A 23,933-nucleotide genomic window follows, 5' to 3' on the forward strand; every position below is an offset into this window, starting at 1 on the left:
ATGTATGCTTCTTTTCTTGCAAATGTCCTTCAGGATGAAAAATATTGTTGCGTGCTGCATATATCAAAAGAAGTTTGCATTTCCTCCCTCCCTTAGTTTCGATTAACTATCACAAGAAATTCTCATCTTGTATCATTTATGCAGCAGACAGGAGAATTCTTCATCCTTTAGAACAGAGTTGTGGGAATACCTTTCTGCTTCTCTGCATAAAGAGCTAGCAAACCCAAACATCTCAGGAGATGAAGCAAACTGTGGAACAATGAATTCACTGGTGATAAGAGACATGGAGAGTTGTACCTAAAATTTTACAAGCGTGTAATTATTTATTTCAGCAAAGCTAGGCAGTTTAATAGCTAAAAAACCTCGCTAAGCAAAGTGTATGCTTTTGTAGAAAAGAGAAGTAATTTTCAAAAGAGAATTACTTCTTTTTTCCTGAAATCTGTTCCTCATGTAGATTACATCTTTGTTCATTTAAGTTTTCATAGTTACCTAAATATGGTTATTACTCTTTTGACTGTTCAATATGCCAAAGACAAAGAGTAGAGTCAAATACTGAGGGAAAAAAAGGTAAACTATTTCAATACAGCATGAAACTCAAGTGGGGATTGAAAAGGAGACCAGGTAAGATGCTGGATTATCGTAGTAAGAAGTGGGTGCAGAAGGCTAGGTACTACTGTTATTTTAAGACTTCCTTTTGCATTTTCATTGCTTCCATTTGCAGACTCCTTCCTCCTATTTCACAGTATTTTGTTACATAAACTGAACGGCACTGGAACTGCAGTCAATAACTGTGGGCATGATACATTCTGATTTATGCTCCTACATGAAATTTTACCTCCCCCTAACTAATTATCATCCCTGTTCTTGCCATCTGTGTGCTTGCCTTTATAAGCCTGAGAGAATTCAAGGAAAAGCAGGTTTTACAGCAAATAATGTTTTACATAACAAACACCTGTTCTGTAGCTGATCAAGAAGGTAAGGAGACCTGATAATCATTTTGCAGGATGAAAATAAGTGATCTTGAACCTGAAAAGAGTTGGCCTTTATAGTTTAGTTTAGTTTTTGCTGTGGTTTTTTTTCCCCCATATTATTTCACTCATGAAACAAGGGAAATCTATTCACCTTCAAAGTTTTCCTACTGGTTGGTAATAAATTGCTAAAAATTTGTTATGTGTTAAAGACAAACTCAATTTACACCAATGAGAAAAAAATGAACAGCCCATAAGACATGAAGTATTCTCAATGAGTGGGCAATCAATAAGTGAGTGTTCAGTATAAATTAACACCTCTTGCAAAATAATCAGGTTGAAAAGAGGAACTGCATCGAGTGAGACCACAGCTGAGTAGATGAGACAGGACTGAGCTACTCCAGTATTCAGTCTGTAATGTACTGTAGCTATGGGAAATATTTCAAAAGCATGATTATATTTTGCAAGACTAAATACTTCTGTGTCTATCTATAAAGCTGTCAGGATAAATTTGTGTCTAATATTAACAAATACAGCACTAAATTCAGATCATTACAGCACTGCAAGCATGTCAGAGGCAAACCATGCAATCAATATTACAATAGTTCAACAAGCAATTAATGCAAATTACTGCGTTTTCCATTTTCACCACACTTTTCCATGCACACTAAGTCTCTAAGGATTTTGACTTACCTCTTGTGAGAAATATGTCCAAAATATGCATGCTAAAAGAAATTCTTTTAAGTTTATTCCATTTTACGAAGAAACATAATGTGTAATAAAAGAAACACATCTGAGTCACAATGTGTTCCTCCAACTGAGTGATTATCTGACACAATTTTGCTTTAATACATTCATTTCTGTGAAGATTCAAAAGACTGTGTTATGACTAGCAAATTTTTGGTCTAAGGGCAATCATGCAATCTCTGAATCTCCGATGGGAGGTGGTATCCTACGATACTCAGCGACTCTTCAGTATCAGCTTCCTGTTGTTTCAAACAAAGTGTTGAACTACTGTTAGCTCAATAATATGTTACCTCATTTTTCCCATTTTGGCACTAGTCTCACACCAAATAATGAAACAGCCTTCATGTGCCTTCCAAAACAGAACCCCAGTAGAGAGCTGAAAGCTTTATCTTGCCACTGCTGCTGGTTTCACACAGCTTACATGATCAGTATGTCTCCAAAATATGGGAAAATTCATACGCAGATCAGTGTCTAAAACACCTACGAAGGCTTATTTCTGATTTTTATTATCTAGAAATCCTCATCTGCTGGTTCTGATACATACCAGTAGTAGCTGAGCTTAAAGATTGCTTGATTTGGGTGAAAGACAGGAGTGTGGATCTAAACTCAACAGGAGCTCATTTTCTCACAAAAATGGAGAACAAGTGATAGCTTATCAGGTTCTAGGCCAAGCAGGGATGGCCTAATTGAGCCCATGCAGCCTGAGAAGCAGTTGCCCAACAGAGATGTAAATTAATTCTTACAGCTGAGACACATGGACACACAGCAAAACCCAGAACACTGAAGAAGGTAGTCCAAGGCTTCATAAATGTAGTGTGACACACATTCTTTTCAGCTCACTCTGTAAAGGCTCCCAGCTCCTGCTGAATTAAGCACTGTATAAGAGCTGGGAGAGGCTTTGTTTCACAGATTCTACAAGAGCTATCTCTGACAGAGACAGCATCTCTGCCTAGTTCTGAATTCCATATCTGCCTAGGCAGATAACATGGAGCTCCTCACTGTTTTGAATGGAAAACTTTGATTCTGCCAGAACTGGTGGCTGGGAGCTCCCTCGTTCTTCTTGGTGTAGGGCTGTGATGAAGCAGAGATTGACAGCTGGGAAAAAAAAACCCTCTCATTGGAGGCATCAGTCTTGAGGGCAAATACTTAAATGCCCAAGACCTGGTATTAAAGGAATCTCATTATATAATTTTCTTCTTCTACCACTCTTGAATATTTAAATACATAAAGATGAAAATTTGTCGACTGCAGCAAGGCTGAGGATCTTTTTTGTTTTTTCACCCCACAAGACTGAATTAAGGAAAATTTCCTTACAATGAAATATCTGCTTGATCTCCCTGTGTCATGATGGCTTCCTGTTCAGTCACATCAACTGCTTTACATTTAGGCTTTTGCTTGACCCCAAGGAACAATTGTGACAGGAGCACACATTCAAGGAAAGGTTTTTTAGTTTGTGTTGCAACACAGCTCAAACTTTTTTTCTGAAGTCTCCATTGTAGTTATGACAGATACCCTGAAAGCATTCAGAACTTGAGCTCTGACTTGCCATATAATATATAGAGCCAAACAACAATAAAGCCTTGAAGTCCTCACCAGGGTTGTTTTGTTCCATAAATACGGCACAGCAGTGAGCAGAGTCGCTGTTCCCATAACACTGCCATCTAGGCTTCTTCATTTTATGTACTACAAACTCTACAACTGAAGTGAAGTGCAATGTCACAAGGTACAACAAAAAATACACAAGAGGATTACTATTTCTAAGAAAATGTATGATTGCTACAGGCTTGATTCAAAATCTGAGAGAAGATTTGGGAGAACTTTTGTCATACTTGACAGTATACAAGGATGCTGGCAGCATTATTAAAATTAGCTCCCAACCATCACTATTTATTCTTTGGGTACTGTTTTTTTCAAAAGAGAAGGGAAAGTGAACCTACAAAGTTAATTGCTTGAGTCCAAAAATTCTAAGAAAGTATTCATAAGCAGAGTGTTCTGAATATCTGTATAGGACAACCTAGGTGGTTAATTCAGCAGGGGAAATAATCCAGCCACTAGCCATTAGAAATTTTTATGATTTGCAATAAACCATACTCTTGTATTACTTATGTTTTTTTAAAAAATCTACTTTTTGGATATAACTTTTGATTCCCTGATGGAATCCTATAAAAACCAAAATTATTCTATTCTAAGAATATAATGGGAATGGAATGTGCCATGCACCTATAATTATATAACTGTTGCTATTGATCTATAAGTGGAATCTTCCCTCTTTAAGCAGCAGCTTTCAAAATAAATATATATTCTATTTTACCTGTACCTCTATAAAATATAACTGGTATAACACATCACTGAACAGTGACATGCAGTAAGCAACTGAAAAAAGCACACATAATTTAAAAAACAGTAAGAATCCAGTAAAAGAGATTTTCAGCTAGATCAGAAATAGATCACTTTAGTGAAAATGCATGCTCCTTTGCTTTCCCCCCCACCTTTTCACTGAAAATCTTCACTTAAAAATCTTTAGAATCCTTATGATCAGGGGTATGTTAAATTCTAAACGTTATATTTAAAGAAGAATGCATTACAATATTTTGGCTAAAATACCTCTCTGATCTGATTTAAATACACATTATTTGGTTTTTCAGGTTTGTCAGGTTTTTCATACTGTGTGGTGACCTTTTATGGAATTTGCCAAAAATTCATTATTTAAATGGTTATTCTTTTGTAATTATTAAAAAAAATCACTTTCTTTAATATTAACTACACCATACTAACAGAACAGCTTAATCAGTATGCATTATACTACTTATAAATACTTTTTCAATATGGCTGACTGTATTAGGTTAGACAACTTTACCACCTAACCAGGGGTTCTCCACACTTCTGACTGGTACAATGCAATTGCAGTAGTTGAAATGGAACCACAAATGAGCAAGAGTAGGTACATGCATTCAGCTCATTTTAAACTACTGAATGCAAACAGGATTCTCCTCTTGACACTAATTAATTTCTGTACTTTAAGAGTACCATTTGTTTTGCTTTTAAGGTTTTGTTACAACTGAAGCTGGTCAGAAGGGAATTTACTATTTCGCGACTGATTGATATGTGAAAGTAAAAAAATAAATTGTATACAGTTGCATTAAACTCAGATTGGAACAGCTCAGTGTTCTGACAGCAAGGATGGAAAACTTCAGGTTGTCCCAAAGGTGTTTCTAATGGCTCTTTGACAGGACAAGGACTATTAAGGCACATTTGGGGCTGCAGCAATGAGTCCTTACCAACAGCTGCACTGTGAAGCCTGCGATACACCAGACACTGCTCACCACTGGCAAGTTCCCACAAAATCCAGGCTTGCCACACTCTCTTTGCCACAGACCTGTGTCCACCACAGGCTACAGAAGTTACTGATCAGGCTTATTTTCTACCATGTCAGGGGTACTGTACTGCATTAGCAAAGGCAGGTGTGGAGAAATATGTGTGCTGAGGAACCTTTAAACAAGAGGAAGATAATACAGTAAGACCTAATAGGCACATAAAATGTGCCTGAAATATACTGAAATATTAAACTGCAGTTTTTGCAATTTATGATATGGTTATTATTGATGGTTATTATTATGGTTATTATTGATGGTTATTATCAACAGTAAAAATCTACTTCCTGTGATAGAGAGATTTAAAGTACATCCCATCTGCTCCTATAGGTGGTTCTTAGCTTTACGACTAAAGAAAAGAAATCTTTGCATTTGATTCCTCACTTCTAGTGGTCAAATGAAATGTCCATATACATATGTGAAGAACTGTTCTTATGGTGAAAACTGAGTTCTTAAAGTAAGAATGTAGGTAAGTTAAGAGTGTAGGTATATTTCAACACTCCAATTTAAATATGTTGCAGTTAAATCAGAGATTACAGCAAATAACATCTTTCAAAGCAAAAAGGTAGAAAATTTCATTTGCCTGCAAACAGCTTTTTCCATTCACAAGTAGGATTTTTAACCTTATTTTCCACACAATGAAATAGCCTGATTAACAAATTTGAAAACCATTATTAATGGTTAACTTGCACTTAGGCTGTTTTGTACAACGAATCTCTGTCATCCTGGATCCTCAAAAGACTTTTCAGAATACTGATAAGGTAAAAGACTAATAAAAAAACATACTAAGTCATGCCTGTGATTGGAAAAATAGGATAATACTGGCAATAATGTAAGAGCTATTCAGGATATTGAAAAATGAAGTAATTTTCATGCAGATAGCACTCTGTAGAACACAGTTCTTATTTCAAAATTTTGTAGCTGTAATACTTATGAACTTAACTTGCAATTACAATTCTCCTTGACACAGAGACCACAAAATGGAACTCAAATGGTAGTTATTTCAGCAAAGGGACTACTTACTCCAGTTGCAATCATTTTGATGTTCAAAATAGAGCTTAAGATAGTAAGTTTAGAATTAAGTCCTAAACTACATCACACTGCAGGACATTAGAAATTTATTTCTCTTAAGTACACTACTCTTTTAATCAATGAATCAATGCCTTGTTGTTGATAGTAAAGAAATAGAAGAAATTATATCTATATTCCCAGTAATCTATAATTTCTACCTGGGAATCAGGACTGATGAAAAAGCACTTATTTTAAATTATTTACTTAGAAGCTTAGTTCTGCTAAGTCCTAGTGACTGTCTGAGAACTGATCCCAGCCATTAGTTTGAGTGAAAAAATGTTCTGCATTGTGTAGCTTCTGATTCTATGTGCCTAATATCTCTTCTTTAGAGCACTCCAAGAAACCGTGCCTTCCATTCTTGAATTATATAATTCCTTCAGACATTACAAGCACTTCTTTTGTTTGTTTTTAAAGTTTGCTTTTGAAATGTTTGCATTTTGTTTTAACCATTTCATTTTAATACTAGAGAGGTGTGCACCTCTGTATATTGAGGTACAAAAGAAATTAACTCCTTGGAGAAGCAAAAAAAAAGGAGATGGTACCTACTTTTCTTGATGTTACGTGTCCCTCACACAGACACTCCAATTAAAGATAAAACATTTAAAACCAGCTCACTGCACCTTGCCAATACTTCAATACTTTCAAATGTGCACAGATTAATAAATATTATATACTGTGGATTTACTGGAACTCTACCATTATTCTACTTCAAACTTAACAATCATGCCATTGAAGGGAAAAAAACCCATCACAATAAAGTTAGTCCCTTTATATCCTGGGGGAGATGAGGAAGAGGAAAATGCCTTATTTCATTCAGGGCTGATAAAGAATTCTAGAAAGATTTTGCTACATTTTTTTAAATAAGACATAAGCATGCAGCATTACATGATGTGAGACTGTGGGCTTAAAACAAGCACTATCCAATATAATGAAAAAAATCCAAACAAAAATACAAGATAATCACTTGGCATATATCAAAACTGAGGAGAAAGATACCAGTACTGGAAAATATAAATTGTTGGTTTATGCTACTAGTTCTCTATTTTTAACAAAAAAAGTTCTTTTCTGGATATAGTGTACTATCATTGCTTACATCTTGTAAATTCCAATGGATGGTAGTTGAATCAACATGATCAAGTAAACCTAAGTAAAAACTTCGTGTCTGCCTCATGGCATAGAGCATTGCAATTGCTGGTTAAACATTTAGGACAACACTAAAAAATTCACCAAGAGAAAATATTGTCATAACAGTAGCAACAACCTTTGGCAAAATTACAGACTCTAAAAAGCCAAAAAGAATTCCTTCAAAGATTTTTTTGTCATTTTTCAGTGATAATACTAAAATTATTGAGAGTTTTCTTGACATCTCAAGGCCTGTGAAAACAAAATGGACCAGATGTCAACATAGTAAGAAACCTGGCAATTATTTTCAAAGAAAGCCATACAACTCACTGTTAAACAAGCAGGATTGAATTTCTGAAATATGACAAACGCAATCAGAAGTTATCCAAAATCCCATTAGTATACGTACAAATGCATCTCGTGCCATGACGCGCATGCCGATGCTCACAGCCAGCACACCTCCACCCCGTGAATCCAGGCTTGCAAGTGCACTGCCCAGTGACAGGGTCACAGGGGGCAGGCACAGAACCATATGGATCACACTCACATGCCTGGCAGGACCCTCCTGGAATCTGTGGGTTTCCTGTGTAGCCAGAAGAACACCTAGACATTGCAAACACAAAATAAGATTTGTCTAACTGAGATGTGGGGCATAAAGAATACTTGGCAGTATTTTAAACATCATTTACATAAACATCCATGAACCATTAAAAAAAATCTTTGTTGCTTCATGATCAAGAGAGAAATTTTGCAAACTGTCCAACAAAGAGACTTCTAATCAGGGCACAGAACAGTCTGGATGAAGGAAGTATGCAAAATTGATTCCACATCCTTAACAATTTTCAGTTAAATTTCTATTAAACTACAATAAAAAAACCTCTCCAGTATCATTGTGTGGCCCTGTGTTTTGTGTCAGGCATGAAATCTCCTGGTAGACATTTTGATCATCTTAATCCCTCAGTGTTTTGATGGATGGGACAACAGCGGCTGTTCAGGTTGTTAATTCACAAATCAGCATTAAAATGTTTATATGTAACTGTCTTTCACAGCCAATGCCCATGAGGGCACCACAGTCACTAAAACAAAGGGTATGAGCGACATCAAGATACACTATCAGCATGGCATCTAATTTTAGATAATTTTTTTTAACTTCTGAGCCCCAGAGGAAAAAAATCCTCACACATCAAAAAGTAAGACTAGGCCAATATCTGTGATATAAATAACATTGGTTATCAATTTACAGTGGTGTATATAAAAATTGTCTATGTTGGCTGAGTTTTAACAGCATATGAAGGAGAAATAAATTATCCAAAGGCATGTATATAAACAGTAGTAAATACACGCTTGTAATATTGAAAAACACTTATCTCCTTCATGCCATTTCCTCAATTCATTGTCCCTCTTTCTGCTTTTTCCATTAATCCTACCTTTGGCAGTACTGGCCTTCATATCCAGGTGGGCAGGCAGTACACCGGTAGTCACTAGGTCCTTCAGCAATGCAAGTAGGACTAAAACTGAAACAAAAGTAAATAAAGAATTTTTTTCTACTCTCTTGCATCATTTCACTTTGGTCAGCAGTAAAGAAGAGCCCAAGAAGTTCCACTCTTAATGTAAATGGCGGCATTTTCTTATCTGTTTATAAAAACCTGTGAGAGTTCTCTCCTTTCTATTATAATTTTTGGGAATGCCTTGCTGTGACACTTGCACAGTTTGGCCAAGGGCTCTAGGGCTGTATCCAAGGGGATGGAGTGAGCAATGGCCATGCTGTAGGCTTGTGTGATTGAATGGTGCTCTCACTCACAGTGAGCACTGGGAAGAATGTGAAACAAAAGATTTAGAAACTGAGCTAATGAACATTCAGCCTTTCCAGTCTGATTTCATCTTATATTTGAGTGAAATGAGATAAGCTGGGAAGAGTTTACTTGAAGGTAAGATATAAAGAGGGAAAAGGAACCAAAGTCACAGCTGTATGGAATCTTCTCAAAAGGCAGCATCAAATGATCTTCTCAAAGAGGTATGAGAAAAGCCCAGTCTCCTGAGAAAAAAAACTCCTAAAAACTACCTCCTTCGTGATCAGGGAGAGGTCTTATCTTAATCATTGAAGACAGTAGATTATCTTTTCTAAGTCACTTAACTACTGTCTGTAGTGTGCACCTGTGGGCAAAGCAGCACTTAGTTGATATGTTAGTGTATAAAGTGCCTGCATAGGCAATTAAAACAAACAAAGGGATGAGATGGGCAAAAGAACAGAACTAAATATTAAGATGGTGTAAAAACATGAAACTCTTTCAGTTCTTTGTGGAAGAAGAACTAGAAAAGCACAGAGGTGGCTAGTGGTGACCCCAGAGCTCCTTCTTGGTACAGTGCAGTCAGCATCCCCATCTAACTTGCTTATAATGCATTAAATCAATAGTGCTTGAACGAGTATATAAAATTATGCCTTTGCAAAAAACATAAACAAATTGATCTATTACTCACAAACTCATTATCCAACACATTTTCAACTCCATAAAAATAGATCCATACTAAGAAAAATTCATTCTCTCTGTTCTTTTTTTTCTCCCAGCTCATCATGCTTGAAACTGACTGCTGATTGTACAGCAGTATAAACGCAGTATTTAGAACTTTAGTGGAGTTTTATACAATTTCATAAATAAAAATAATTGCACTGTACAATTCACAAATACTATCGTATCAGTCATGACATAGCAAGCTAATGAGATAGCTCATTAGCTGTCTGCATTTCATCTAGATTATGATTACTTGACTACCATAAAATAGCTGCAGGTAGACTTTTTCCTTAATAGCATCCTGAAGAACTTTAACTGATCTGCAAAATATATAAATCTAAGGTCTGATACTCTAGTTTTCTACCTAATACTGTAGCTTTATGGAATGAATCTATGCCATTCTATCCATCTAAAAGCCAGGCATCTGAACCAATTGTTCAGGCATCTTCTATCAGCACTGGAAAATGGACATGCACAGACAGGCTTCTACACACATTTGAAACATCTCCTTCCCTGCCCTCTCTCCAGTGGTGTTTTCCTTTAGGTTTAACATGAGTGAGATGTAAAGTTGTCAGTCTCTATATTTACTATGCAGCTACCAAAGTTGTTGATGGCTGTGGATAACAGAAATAGAAATCCCTTCCCTGATGTCTAGAGACAGCTGAGTGAAGCTCTATAAAACACAAGCAGTTCTGTTCCGGGACATGCTCAGATCGGATTCTTTTCTCAACAACATTAAGAAATTGCATGACTATCTCATGATTAAGTGTTTTTATTAAATTCAGATTAGGTGTTATTCTCTTATTTCCTGTGAAGGTATATGAAACCAGAGTCTCATGATCCCTTTCATGGGAGCAAGACACAAAAGGCTGTGACAAACCCACAGCCATGCAGGCTATGTGACTAAATGAGGTTCGGGCATTTTGCTTGCTATCCCTCAGGCAGCTCAGCAATTTGAGTGTGCACGTAGGACACCTAAAAAATGGACACTTTTAAAAAAAGATGGAGATAAGACAACAGGGAGTAGTTTTAAACTAATGGAGGGGAAATGTAGATTAGATGTTAGGAGGAAATTCTTTACTCAGAGGGTGGTAAGACACTGGACCAGCCTGCCCAGTGAAGTGGCAGATGCCCCAATCCCTTGAAGTCTTCACAGCCAGGTTGGATGGGGCTTTGAGAAACCTGGTCTAGTGGAAGGTGCCCCTGCCTATGGCAGGAGAGCTGGAGTTAGATGATTTTGAGGTCTCTTCCAACCCAAACCATTCTATAATTCTGTGTCAGACATGCTACCCACGGTTCCACACATTTCTCACCTGTAGAGCACTTCAGCAACACCCACTTCCTGAGTTTATGTTAGGTTTTAGATAAGATACTGAAATGATCTCGGGAGCACAGTGTGGAGAATATGTCTAAATGCCATAAACACCGGGTGAAGAGCCCTGTCCATTTTCTGATCTGATACATGTATTTCTAGGCAACCATAGGTTCCTAAGCACCACAAAAAAGACAGGCTGGAGTATTTGCAGCCCTTCATACTGCCAGTTTGTAACATAAAAAGTTTTTTTCCAATATTTGCCAATTTGCAAAACTGAGAACCTTGGTTGATCTTGTTCTTTGCAACTTGAATGTCCTTTTCTGATACTAATAGACAGAACACATAATCAAGTTGTAACAGAAAACACTCATGAAATGAACAAACCTCAGAAAAACTTGTAGTTAAGAATGTATTATAACTTCTGAGATAAAGCATATTTCTTTAAATACCTGAGATTTGCTGTGTATGAAAGATTATGACGTCTTTATCTAATAATGTTTGAAAAAGGACTTTCCTCCTTTAAAATAAACCCAAGACCAAATCAAAATGATAAAATGAAGTAAAAAGAAAAAGAAACCCCTAAATTCTCAGCTATCCTGACTGAAATCCTCACTAAAACATCCTGAAGGCCAGACAAAGCACAGAAAAATGGTTTTACGGAACACTTCCAGCTTTTCAAAAGCACAATCATGAAACACAAACCTGTTCATTGCACTACTACAGTATGATGCCAAATATCATTAAGAGCTTCTTAGCAAAACAACAAACAAATCTCAAGTGCTAAAATATCATCTGTTGGGAACACATGCAGAAGCATCGTGGAAAGGCTCATTAGCATAAAGCAACCAGTAAAATTTATGCTGCAATAACTATAATGCTTTTAAATTATTCTATATTTCACAAATTGCCTGAAACTCATGTAACATTAAATAAGGAATCAATAAATTCCATAGTGAAGCAAGAAAGGCGCTGTAGCACATTTATACCAACATAATATATAAGAATTTTTGCAGCTCCCTTGTGGCTACATTGTACTTGGGTTCTGCTCTAGCTCCATTTATGAGAATACCTTTATAACACACACTCATTATCTTGAGTACTGTATTTTCTAGCATTTATTAATTAATTCATCACAAATTAGCAAGGGAGCAATTTCTGACTTTTAAAGGAAGATCAATTAGCAAAAGTAGATAAGAAGTTTTTATTATAGCTTCCATGAGGCAATTCTCCTGTAGCCAGCCATCTGAAAAAGGACACAGGGAACCCAGGAGGAAGCTCTGGCTTGCTGGAAAGGCAACTCTGCACCACGAGTTTGCTGACTTACTTGTTACTGGGAATGGAGAGGGGACAAGCACAAGGCTGACAGTCATCCGGGGAGCCTTGGACAGTGCCATAAAATCCCGGAGCACACCTCTCACAGTGGGGACCAGCAGTGTTGTGCTGGCAGTCCTGCCAAGGAAGGAGACAAAATGAAAGCTGCATTTGATAATTACATGAACGCAGACAACATTCTGCTCCCAGCCTTAAGGATTCAAACCTACTTCAATACATAATTTCCCTGACATGATTCTCAGTGGGAATGCTTGCTTTAAGCTTCTATCAAAAGCCTGCTGAGTAATATACAGGCTTAAAAGGAGAAAGAATACAGGTCTGTAGCTACCCAGAGGTAACCTACAGAATTTCTTATCCCATTCATCCTTTCTTTTCTCCTTTGTTCCAGCCATTGGAGAAGGAGCAATAATTAAAATTCAGTTTTACTGTACCAGGTGATGTGTATTACTGCCTCTAAGAGCAGAATTGTGTTTACTGTATTGACACATGGTACATTTGTTTCTTTGTTTTGCAGGTGTCTAGTTTTTGTTTTTGCACAAATAGTAATTCAGGGGTGAAAAAGCACTGCATAATCTGCACTCCAGAGAATCAGAACAGAAAACTTCAAAAGTTTGCTTTTATGACTCTCCCTGAACTTTGATACTTAAGCTATTTAGGCAAAATTGTATTAAAATATTGTCTTCTGTTTTTTTAGATTAGTAGCACAATTTAGGAATTTTACATTAGGATTAACTTGGTGCAAAGGTTTACAAGTGTAATACCTGACAAACTGATGTTTCAGAGTCACACATAGTGCTGTGTCCATGACACTGACATACAGCACAGGTGCCTAAGGTCTGAGCAGGTGTCCTTCCCACAGGTGGAGATGGAAGCCTATAAAATCCTGGAGAGCATGACTGCAATAAAAAAGATGCAGAAGAAAACAGATCATTACAGAGTGGATTGTGTGTGGGGAGCATTGCAAGATCATCTTTCCAATCACCAGTTTTTACAAGTTGTGAAAAGAATCTGACAGGCTTCCAGCTGTGTTACAAACAATATACAGTACTTTACAGATAAAAAGAGCCAGTCCTAATTGGAAACATGGCTGAAAAATCCCTGGAGCACTCTACTGGCATCAGGCTTTTACACTAAAGCTTGAGAGATCTTTCATTCAGATGCAGAACACTTTTCTGTTCTCACTGTGCATCGAGCATCATTCCTTTCATTACTTAAGAAAAGAGTTTGTTTTCAAAGTAATTTTTTTTTGCATGGACTGTGGAGAGCAAGCATGATGATTCTGTTTCCTTCATCTCTGCTATGTTTTTCAGGTTCGACAAGCAGTATCTGCCTACACACTATCTGATGGATAACAAGCAAAAGCTGAATAATAAACAAGAAAATGGCAGCATGGCTGCATTATTTATAGCTATATAATTTAAACACCATAAAAGTACAGAATTCAAAATGTTAAAGGTTTTCCATGTCTTGAGCCTATCAGCCCCAAACCAAGTTTATCCATCACTAAGTCTCCTCTACTGCAGCTTGGCAATAAAATTCCAAGAATAACTCAAAAATTGCTAGCAAAGCTGACACATGTAAAATCAAACACTTAGTCTTTATTTCAGGCTTATTACACAGTTCTGTGGAAGCCCTAACACAGCTCTCGGGAAGCATACAGCTATGGCAGCATAAAAACACAAACAGGAACATTTTGACAGCTGAGACCATTAGGGGTAAGGGCCTACTCATCTCATGTATAAATCCCACCACCTAGTGGTGCCAGGAGCCTGTGAAAGCTGGCTGATGAGGTCATTTCCTACTGGTGACCACCATTTCTGCTTTTCAGAAAGGAGTGGCCCACTTTTCACACAGCAATAAAATGGATGCAAAATAAAACAGAAGAGAATCTGGAGTAAGTAATTTTTATGACCAAATGTAGGATTCTTTACTGAAGCACTAGCTGACATGCTAGATTTATTAATATACCACCACTCTGACAGTTTTATAATCATTGCTAAAACTCCAGGAGTCTAAGTTATGGAAAAAGTATAAACACAATTATTTTCTTTAGAATTACAAAGAAATTAATCTTAACTCATTTCTGCTTTTTCCCTTCTATTTTGACTTAGACCACATTAAGTTCCCTGAAGCATAGAAACAGTCTATCTTCTTTTTCATGGTTTGTGAAGAATTCTAACATAGATAAATAATCTCAAACAAAAGTAGTTCTGTTTCTTATTCTTTTTCCCCTCCCTCTCTATCCCCACAAGTGTACTTGTCCAAACAAGATACAAAACATAGATTTACAAGTTCTGAACGACTGCAGAATCAAATTATAAATACATGGTACATCCTCAAACACAACTAATATCTGGGTTTTTTTTTTTTGATACGCCATTGACAGTCTTACCACCGATTTTGACCGAAGCATTTCAGAGATGAAATAAAACACAGACAAAAGATAAAACAGACTATATTTTTAATTGCTAGTTTGGAAGCTTTTCAGAAGCAGCCATTGGGAAATTCTTATCACTGCTTCTGAAGCCTACAACTAGATGTGGAATAAAAAGAAGAAAAAAAAAAAGGGGGGGGAAATATAAATGTGACTTCTAATAAAAACTGCTGTGCATATAGTTTTCACGATGTTATTATATGGATAAAGCATGCCACAGACACATACACCCTATTAACACCTGCTTAAAAAATGCTAGGGTGTCAGATATTTTTTTCCTGCTAAAATTAAATAAACCTTCACAGAATACACCACAACCTTCACTGAGCACACTAAAAACAAACTAAGTTATGAGTATGTGAAGATCACACAATTAAGAATGAAGTATGAAGGTTGCAATTGAGATATTTATTGAGCCCCTGGTGGGTGTAAATTAAAAACAAGTTCTAATTACATTATCATATAGTTTTCTCCAAAAATCCAATTTGCTACAGTAATTAAAAAAAAACCTGTACTTCTAAGCAAATGTTGGAGTCCATTAATTTCTCATTTATTGTATTTATGCAAGTTCACACTTGTATTTACACAAGTTCAGGTGTATTCCCTTATTGAAATAGTGTGCAAAAAAAAAAAAAATTCATTCACTTTCTTGCACACCCTTCCTATGAAGTTACTGTTTCTGTTGACTTATTTGCTGCATAACACAATCATGTATAACATCCAAAGGGTTGTCACAGATAACAAGGTATCTTTCTCTTCCTTTACTTCAATTTTCCTCCCACTGCTAGTTTGGGACAAACCCTTACAAGATCCCACTTAGGATGTTTGAGACATTTGCAAAATACTCAAGGTGTTGTTCCCTGTTGCCTCCACCTAACAATTGCAAGCAGTAAATTTAGAATTGTTTGTGCTGAATAAAAATGAAAACATGGTATTCTGCACACCAAAAGATTGGCAGTCTCATCATCAAGAGCACAGACAGTCAGAAGTATTAATTTACATTCTGCAGCCAATATATTATATCTTAAACAATTTCTCTGGTACCTATCATGAAATCCATTTTATAAAAGCATATACAAGTCAGCTGATTTGCTAGAACACTTGGGTACTTATGAAATATGCAATCTTCAGCATGAAATTATAAGTAAAAAATAAATACAGTGGATGTATAAGGAGCACCCAGGTCACTCAGTTGACCAACACTTTTCTCCTGGTAAGTATTTTAGTATTACAAGAGTATTATACCCCTATCTGTTCAAAAAGGCTTGTTAGCATCAGTCACACAATTCAGCATCAGTGATGCTGCCCCAGTAAAGCTCACTTTCCTGTATTTTAAGTATTTGAGTCATTGCCATGGTTTCAGTGGCATATTTGCCTACAGCAATAATGGCTGAAATTCCCTGTGAGAGAAATACCTGTGAGAGGAAATAAGTAATTAAATTAAGGGAGAGTTGCTGCCAGTTAAATGAATTCACACACAATTACTATTCACACCTTGCCAATGAATGGACCAGAGAAAGCACAAAGGCTTTTCCTGGGAGTTAGGTTAGTACTGTACCTCACAGGACAGACCAGAATAACCCAATGGGCAGTCACATTTCTCTATCAAGTGAGCCTGAGGAGCCATCCCGGACAAAGAGCCGCCTTCAGCAACTTCCAGAGAGATCTCAGAAATCCTGGAAAAAAGAGCAAACACCTCCAATGAGATTAGTCAAGCACTCACTCAAACCCAGTTACTTCACAGTCAGCTGGCACAGGATGAAACAGTCTCATTTGGCTGTTTGTAGGATTCTTATCTACAGCAAACAACACTGGTTTTTTGCATCTCCCAAGAAACTACAAAGTTAACACCACCTCTGGTCTCATTTTCTAGTTGTAGGCAACAGTATAACTAACTAAATCTCCAGCTTGATTTCTATGCCTTTTCAGCCAAACTAGTAAAAGTTAACATACAAAAATTCATATCACGTTCTTCATTTGGAGGGACTCATTAAGAAATTGATGACTCTCAGGGGTATGGCGTAGGGTATGGGTAAAATTGTCCTCTTAATGAGCTTTTAATGAGGCAACTATTTAAAAAATAAAATAAAATATATCCTAATAATATCCTTGCCTCCCAACCACTCCTAGTCATTCCAGCATGAATGCTGACCTGCTAAATAGGGTTGAGTACATCATGGACAAAGACAACAAATATAAAATCTAATGAAATACACTTAATCCCAGTGTATCAGAATGCTGTACTTTAAGCTTACTTCTTTATTTTGGGGATTTGTAAGTTTGCTTAAATGAATGCTATGATCTGGAACACCTATTGCCTCAGAGAAACAAAATGCACAGAATAGTGTAAATTTTAAAGCTTCAAATATAATGCTAACCTAAGCTAAAATGTCAAAGATTGTCTGACTGGCCAAATAAACGTCAATAATGTGGGTAGAGTCTATTCAGTAAGTGTCTGAGCACAGTGCTAATGGAGAGAAACTCACGGAACTGCTCACCTCTCCTCATGCTCACAGCCTGTTTCAACTTCTCCCAGACCTTGACTCCTGAGGGACTGAGTGGTGCTGTTCTGCTCATTGGCACATAGGTACCAATGTCAGGATGAATGGAGGAAAAGCAAATGCCCAGCACTGAACGAGATGAGAGTTTTGCGACTGAGCTTACATGACCAGAGTCACATGTCTTGATAACCTTGTGTCAATACAAAAATCCCCAAAGCAATCTAGTGACTTAAACCCTATGCTCTCTTCTTACTACCTGAAGAAAGAGGTTCAGTCCAACAGGGAAACTGAACAAAAAAAACCCCCACAAAACAAACAAACAAAAAAACCCAAAATCAAGCAAACAAAGCTAGGTCAAAACAGAAGACTGAAAATAAAGAGGGCAAAAACCATCAGGATCTGACATGTCAATGAAAAGTTACATTAAAATCTCTGTACATTTAATGGGAAAAGAAAATGCAATCTGCCTCTCCATCATTCTCAAAAGTGAGGGCACAGTTGAAAAACTGTTTACTGTCATAAAGCTATATTTAGATAACAATACACTCTAGGGCCACAAAGCTGCCTATTGTTTGTGTGAAAATGTTACTTAAGGAAGGTCAGGCTTGGCTGACTTTTGGAAACTGTCTATTAGGCAGCAGCCAAACAACTGCTACCTGATCACTGTTGGGAATATTGAAATAATTTGCAGTGAAATTGAAAGCATACTTCAATTCAAGAAATTTATTATCACAGCCCTGTTGCAAAACAAAATCTAATAAAAGCAATGTTTCCATTTAGAGTGTTAAATGTGAAAATGAGGGCAACAAAATGAACAATACAGGAGAAAAATGTTTGGGTAGGGATTCTGAGCAGAAACCTCTAAATCACTAATAATGCTACAGCTTGGAAGCAGAAACAACATTAGCATTGCTACTAAACTGTTTAGCTAATAGAGTGCTAACACTAGAATGAAGCTATTTTTATGTTCTCAATTGCTGCTGCTACTTTGACTTTATTTTAAAGTGTTTTTCCTGTAGTTTATCACTTACCTGCAGCTTTTAAACTTTGCAATTGAAATTAAAGCACTATTAAAACCTAAAAAAACCCATAAAAACACTTCACATATATCCTTTCCCCCTCCCATCCACAGATTCTTTAGCTTTATATATCTTATTCTACTAGGCTCAGTCAAGTGGAAAGAGAAGCTTTACTAGTTTAGAAAAGGGCCCTTATTTGGAAAGCACAACACACTCTTTTTAAACAAATGTTTTATTGTCACTTAATTCAAACATATGTTTAAATTTGAGTACAAATATTGCTCTTGAGAGGGTCTCAGTTTATTTTTAATAAAGGCCTTCAAGTCTTATGCAAGGTAATATTCCACTAACCTTTAAAAACATTTTTGGGGATTTATATTTTAGTCTTACGTGAAATTTCCACTGAAATCATTCAAGGTGCTAGCTTGAAAAAAATAATAATGTATTCCTGCTATATTCTACCTAAAGTCTCAGATGCCATGTGATAAATGTTTACTTTGTAACTAGACAGATCATAAAAATCCATTGTAACATAACCTCCTCCAAAATCAAATACAGAATTATATGCAAGGTTATGACTTCAGATGGAGAGTTACCAGAAAGACCAGATGAACTGTTTGCTAAGCTCTGCTGTCACAAAATGTCACATTCTGAAATGCCATGCTGTAAAAATATATTTTGGTCCTTTAAGTGACACCTTGCAAACCTGCCTTGGAACTGAAAAGTCCTCCCTTGTTCTGAGTGCCTCATGACTGGGCAGCCTTGATAAAATGCTGGTGCAGTGCAGGCCTAGCGCAGTCACAGGAGTCACACACACCTCAGAACAAAATCAGCCTTGCTAATGTTTCAAAATAACTTTCCTTTTGATGCTCCAGCTGAGATAGTACTCAGTTTTTGCTTCCACAGCTGAACTAAGATCTATACTGCTTAGGGGGAAGGGAGAAACATCCATGAAACATGAATATACTTCCCAAATTTTCCACATTGCATTGGGGTTACCTTCATAACTCTTTTCCTGGGAATCCCCTTGCTTGTAATACAATATCCTAAATGGACTATGCCAAAAATAAATTAGACCAATGTTAAACACTTACGGCATCTGTTACTAATATTTAGCATCTAGCCAGTGAAGCTACATGAATACTTTTCTGTAAATTATATACTTTTAAGAGAAACAATAGCAGCAACATTGACAATGTTTTCTGTCACACAGTGCTGTGAAGTCCCATGGTATCTGCCCCTACTATTCACCTTCAAACTCCAAAGGCCTTCAAACTCTTAAAAACCTATTTGCACCTTAGAAACCTAGAAATAATTTTAGCTTATTATTTCTATGACAGAATCATAAGAAGGACTTCTGGAGACCTTTGGAGTTTATCTCTGATTATTCCCATCCCCTTGCCAATAAATTTTGATTGCAAGGGATATTGTGTATTAATTATTAAATAATTATTAAAAACTTTGTGCAATAGTCTATGTAAGCTATTCTAGAACATCTCTACCCCCAGCAGTTTATAATGTGGATCTTTCCTGCTGATGTTTAAATTCATGTTTGTTTTTGATTTACCCACCATGGCAACAGAGAACTCATTCTTTCCTTTTTCTCTGTAACAACATTTTAAGCACCTTAAAGCAATTTCTAGTTTCTAAACATATCTAGTTCTTTATATCTTCTTTCACATGTCATATTTTCTAGCCTGCAATGATGGTCACCGATATCCTCTGAGCACTTTAATAACTATTTTCTTGAATTCCATTAACCAGAACTTCACACTTAGGCTTTACTAGTGTTGGGTGGAAATAAAAGAGTTTGTTTTTTTCACTTTGCAGGCCATATCTGTTTATACATTTTGATAGAGAATTAGCATATCTCAACAACAATATTGTTACTGAATCATGCTCACCTTGTGATATGCTGTAAACAACAGACTCCTCTTTGAAGAATAGATAACTAAGCAGTTGTTCCTTGTTTGTTCAATTGACTGCTACTTTCACTGTAAATCTTACAGCTGACCTTTAGATTACAGAGATTTTTGTACTGTTACTATCATGTTGCTGCCTGACGTCCACTTCAAATTTAGTGTTATCTTAATTTTCTTGCATAACTGATTCATTAATAGATTGAACAGAAGATGTGGAATCTGACCCTAATATATTTAATTTCCCACCTTCAGGAGAAAATTCCCTGATGTGCTAACATCTATATTTAATTACAGCATCATGCTTTCATACAGTGGACCTTTATTCAAAAAATACATTAGGTTTGTTTCAGAATGTGTGTGCCTACATTTGTTTTCTGTTTCTAGGATCCTGAAAATAAAGATTCTACTTGCTTAGTGTGATTAAAATCTTCTAGTGCATAAAACTTCCCTCTTCTGTTTCTTGTGCTATGCCAAACACAAATTCCATCTGCTCTTTCTTCTCAGCAATGGCTCATAGTTGGTGTCATAAATACAAATTCTGTTGGGAGCAGCTGGGAGGTCTATGAGATTATCTGACTACTGCACCATTTCAGATCACTGCATGAAAGAGTTACCTGCTCTGCCTCATGATATTGCCATGAGTCGCCTTGATGAGAATGTAATGAACATCATACAACACATTCATGAAGTCTTCCCGGGATACAGTTCTACTTGGTCTTGAGTCATCTCCATAAGGTTTCCAGGTGAAATCTCCCTGAGACATTGTCCTATTGAGACCTGGGTTACCATGATAATATTCCCAGGGCCCAGGGTTTCTGCCTCTCTGGTCATCACCATAATATTCCCATTCATGCTGAAAGACAGAAATACAAAAGAGAGATTATTAACAATATTCAAAAGACCCATGTGCTTAAGTTTTGGGCTAAAAAAGCAGATGGAAATGTTACCTCTGTCATCTCTATCTCATGCCTTGTCAGCTGGCCAATCAGAGGGGCAGCCATATGCCGGACAATAATTCTCGTATTTGTGGGAGGCCCACCTCTTATGATGACTTGTGGGGAGTAAGTAGTAAAACCTGTTTCTTCTCGTGCTTCAAAGTAGATGGCATATTTCAGTTTCCCTCCATAAGCGGTCAGCTAGCAAAGCACAGAAAGAAATCTCATTTTCAGTTAGATAAAAATAAATTCCTGGGAAGGAGCTAGATGTGCTCTGCACCTATGTGCAGCCTGATGAATGCATGCGTGGTAGAAAATAGCAATATGTACTTGTGGAACTATCTGGGGACAAGGACTGTGTTCAAAAACACTCATCCACAATTTGTTATTATATTACACTAAAACCAGTATGTGATCTATTTCCTTATATGTGCCTTGGTGCTCCACCAAACCAAGAAATATCGAAAGTGCAAAATAAATTGTCACAGAGGTGCATAACAATATCCAAAAGGATGGTTCTTTCAATCATTTTCTCCCATGTAATCTACAAATATCATGTATCTTTTGCTTAAAAGCGAGAGAAATAAAAAATTGCAAGAGTGTTATATTAAATTTGTGTAGCTTAATTTTTCAAATAACATTTTATGAGAAAATTTATCCTGTGGAAAAATAGAACATAGATATTTACAGATATTAACATGCAAAATATTGTTTGTGTTACTTATGAATTTCCATAGTAACAGAGCAAATAATTTTTAATAATTGAATAGCATTTACTTTCTTTTGAAGTACCTTCTACTGTGTGAAGACATGCTTATTGGGAAGGAAAAAAGGCATTGTAAAATAATAAAATAAGATTAAAAGGAAAAAAAAAAACAAGCCACATCAGTATTCAGTGGAGTTTTAGGTTTACCTTTCGTCCCTCAAACTGCTCTGGAAGTCTCCAGTAAACAGGTTCTGACCGAAGATCCTGCATCACCTGTTCTATATTTGCTACTATTTCAGGAGGCTGGAATGCAATCCCTGAAAGAGTGCTACGCTGAAGCTTTTCATCCACCAGTGGCAGAATCATTTGCTCTGGCTTCAAGGTCACCTATGCATATTTGAAAAAATGGAGAAGAAAATTAACTCTGTTTTTCCCCATGAAGTGTTAGTCTTTAAATTCTAGCTCTTTAAAAAATTACTTCTAGGTAATTTCATTTCACATCATGAGCAATTTGTCACAAAGCAGTCTTGCTACTCCTTCAGGTATGAACAGTGCTAATAATGACTTTCCCCTTGAGCCTTTCGCACCTTGTCCTCGTGTTAACAAAGACTGTAGCAGCACTGGTTAAAATACTTTAATCAGCAAATGATTCCATGAATTTTATCTAAGTGATTTTCATAGTGCTATTTTAGTCCCAAGGTCTCTTGTTCAGATTGTGAGAAATGTTACCTTACAAAGAACCAGTTTCTCACCACTTATAGATCACTGGAGCTGTAAAACACAGTGTCTGATGCCTTAATACTTCTATACAATATTCAAGCTAAATGTTCTCCAGGCACTTTGCAGAGTAAGGCTTCAGTGAAGGTTTCTGTAACTCTAAATTCAGCTTTACTAAAAAAATACAAGGATGCCACTTATGTGCTTGCAATTTTCTTAGACTGGTTGACAAAGTCTCATTAGCATTATATTGAAATCGTTATTTTGATCAAAAACTGTAGTAAGAGTCTTAGTAATTCTGTGCCAATGGAAGGATCTCAGGGAATGTGTGAACAGATGCAAAGGGCTGGTATCAATACTGCTTTCTCCCAAAGAGTGAGGAAGACAAAGACAACAAACACAGGTAACAGTCATACCATCAACAAACTGGTCATGAGATAGGAGTCAGGTAATGAGGAATCAACCAAACCCTGGACTGTACTTTCAGTATCCTGATATTTCCATTTATAGCAGCATCTATGGACTGATCAGACATGGAAGCACTCCTAATGCTGCCAGTCTTAAGTGAGATTTAGTGATTTTGTATCACAACTGTATTTTACTGTTTAGTACTTTAGATACCAAGAAAAGGGTCTACACATTTGAATTTCAGGTCATTCATCAGCCAGGCCTTATTGTCATATAAACCAGGATTTGCTTGTTTAAACAAGCCTAATGCCATTTGAAGCACCTGAGAGTACCCAAAATAGCCACTAGCAGCTCCCAGAACAGTGTCTCACCTATTTTTCAGTTCCGTATCAATTCTGAAATAGATGAGAGTACCAAATACTAGATGGGACATGGACATACACTTCTTTAGATATGAGCATAAATACAAAAGGAAATTAATCAAGAGAAACAAAATAATCAGGAGGTTTAAATTTTTTCTGCTTTGTGCTGCCACAAAGGTCAAAGCACAATTATCCAGAACTGTTGCTGTTACAGAACTTGATTAAATTTTATAAATTGTCAGCCTTCTACAGCCTTTCATCTCCAGTCTAGCAGCATATGACGGGCAAAACTGAAATAATGAGAAAAACTGGGTCAGATCATAATAAATCACTTCATCCACTGGGAAGGGAAAGAAGTGCTATGGGATTGAACAGTGAAGGGGAGAATAAGTGCTATCCATATCATATTAAGCAAGAGAGATTAACTTGATTTCAGCCTAAAGTATCCTTATCTAACTGATGCTTGTACATGACTAGTCTGGGGCTTTGGCTG

The 23,933-nt window shown here is 36.6% G+C and overlaps 1 protein-coding gene across 2 annotated transcripts in view; it reads right to left on the reverse strand.

Annotated features, from left to right (window-relative positions):
- Positions 1-23,933, reverse strand: part of LAMA2 (laminin subunit alpha 2) — a 335,107-nt gene that overhangs the window by 81,496 nt on the left and 229,678 nt on the right. For both annotated transcript variants that reach the window (XM_071437013.1, XM_071437012.1), the window contains exons 25-32: positions 22,161-22,340; positions 21,260-21,448; positions 20,927-21,165; positions 16,429-16,546; positions 13,198-13,332; positions 12,429-12,553; positions 8,707-8,793; positions 7,689-7,882 (exon numbers count right to left, since the gene is read on the reverse strand). In XM_071437013.1, coding sequence (XP_071293114.1) covers positions 7,689-7,882; positions 8,707-8,793; positions 12,429-12,553; positions 13,198-13,332; positions 16,429-16,546; positions 20,927-21,165; positions 21,260-21,448; positions 22,161-22,340 — 1,267 coding nt within the window. The remainder of the gene's footprint in view (positions 1-7,688; positions 7,883-8,706; positions 8,794-12,428; positions 12,554-13,197; positions 13,333-16,428; positions 16,547-20,926; positions 21,166-21,259; positions 21,449-22,160; positions 22,341-23,933) is intronic.

The sequence above is a fragment of the Agelaius tricolor genome, unplaced genomic scaffold (assembly GCF_023055355.1).
Source record: "Agelaius tricolor isolate 1412-34295 unplaced genomic scaffold, bAgeTri1.0.p SCAF_1, whole genome shotgun sequence".
Classification (NCBI taxonomy): Eukaryota; Metazoa; Chordata; class Aves; order Passeriformes; family Icteridae; genus Agelaius; species Agelaius tricolor.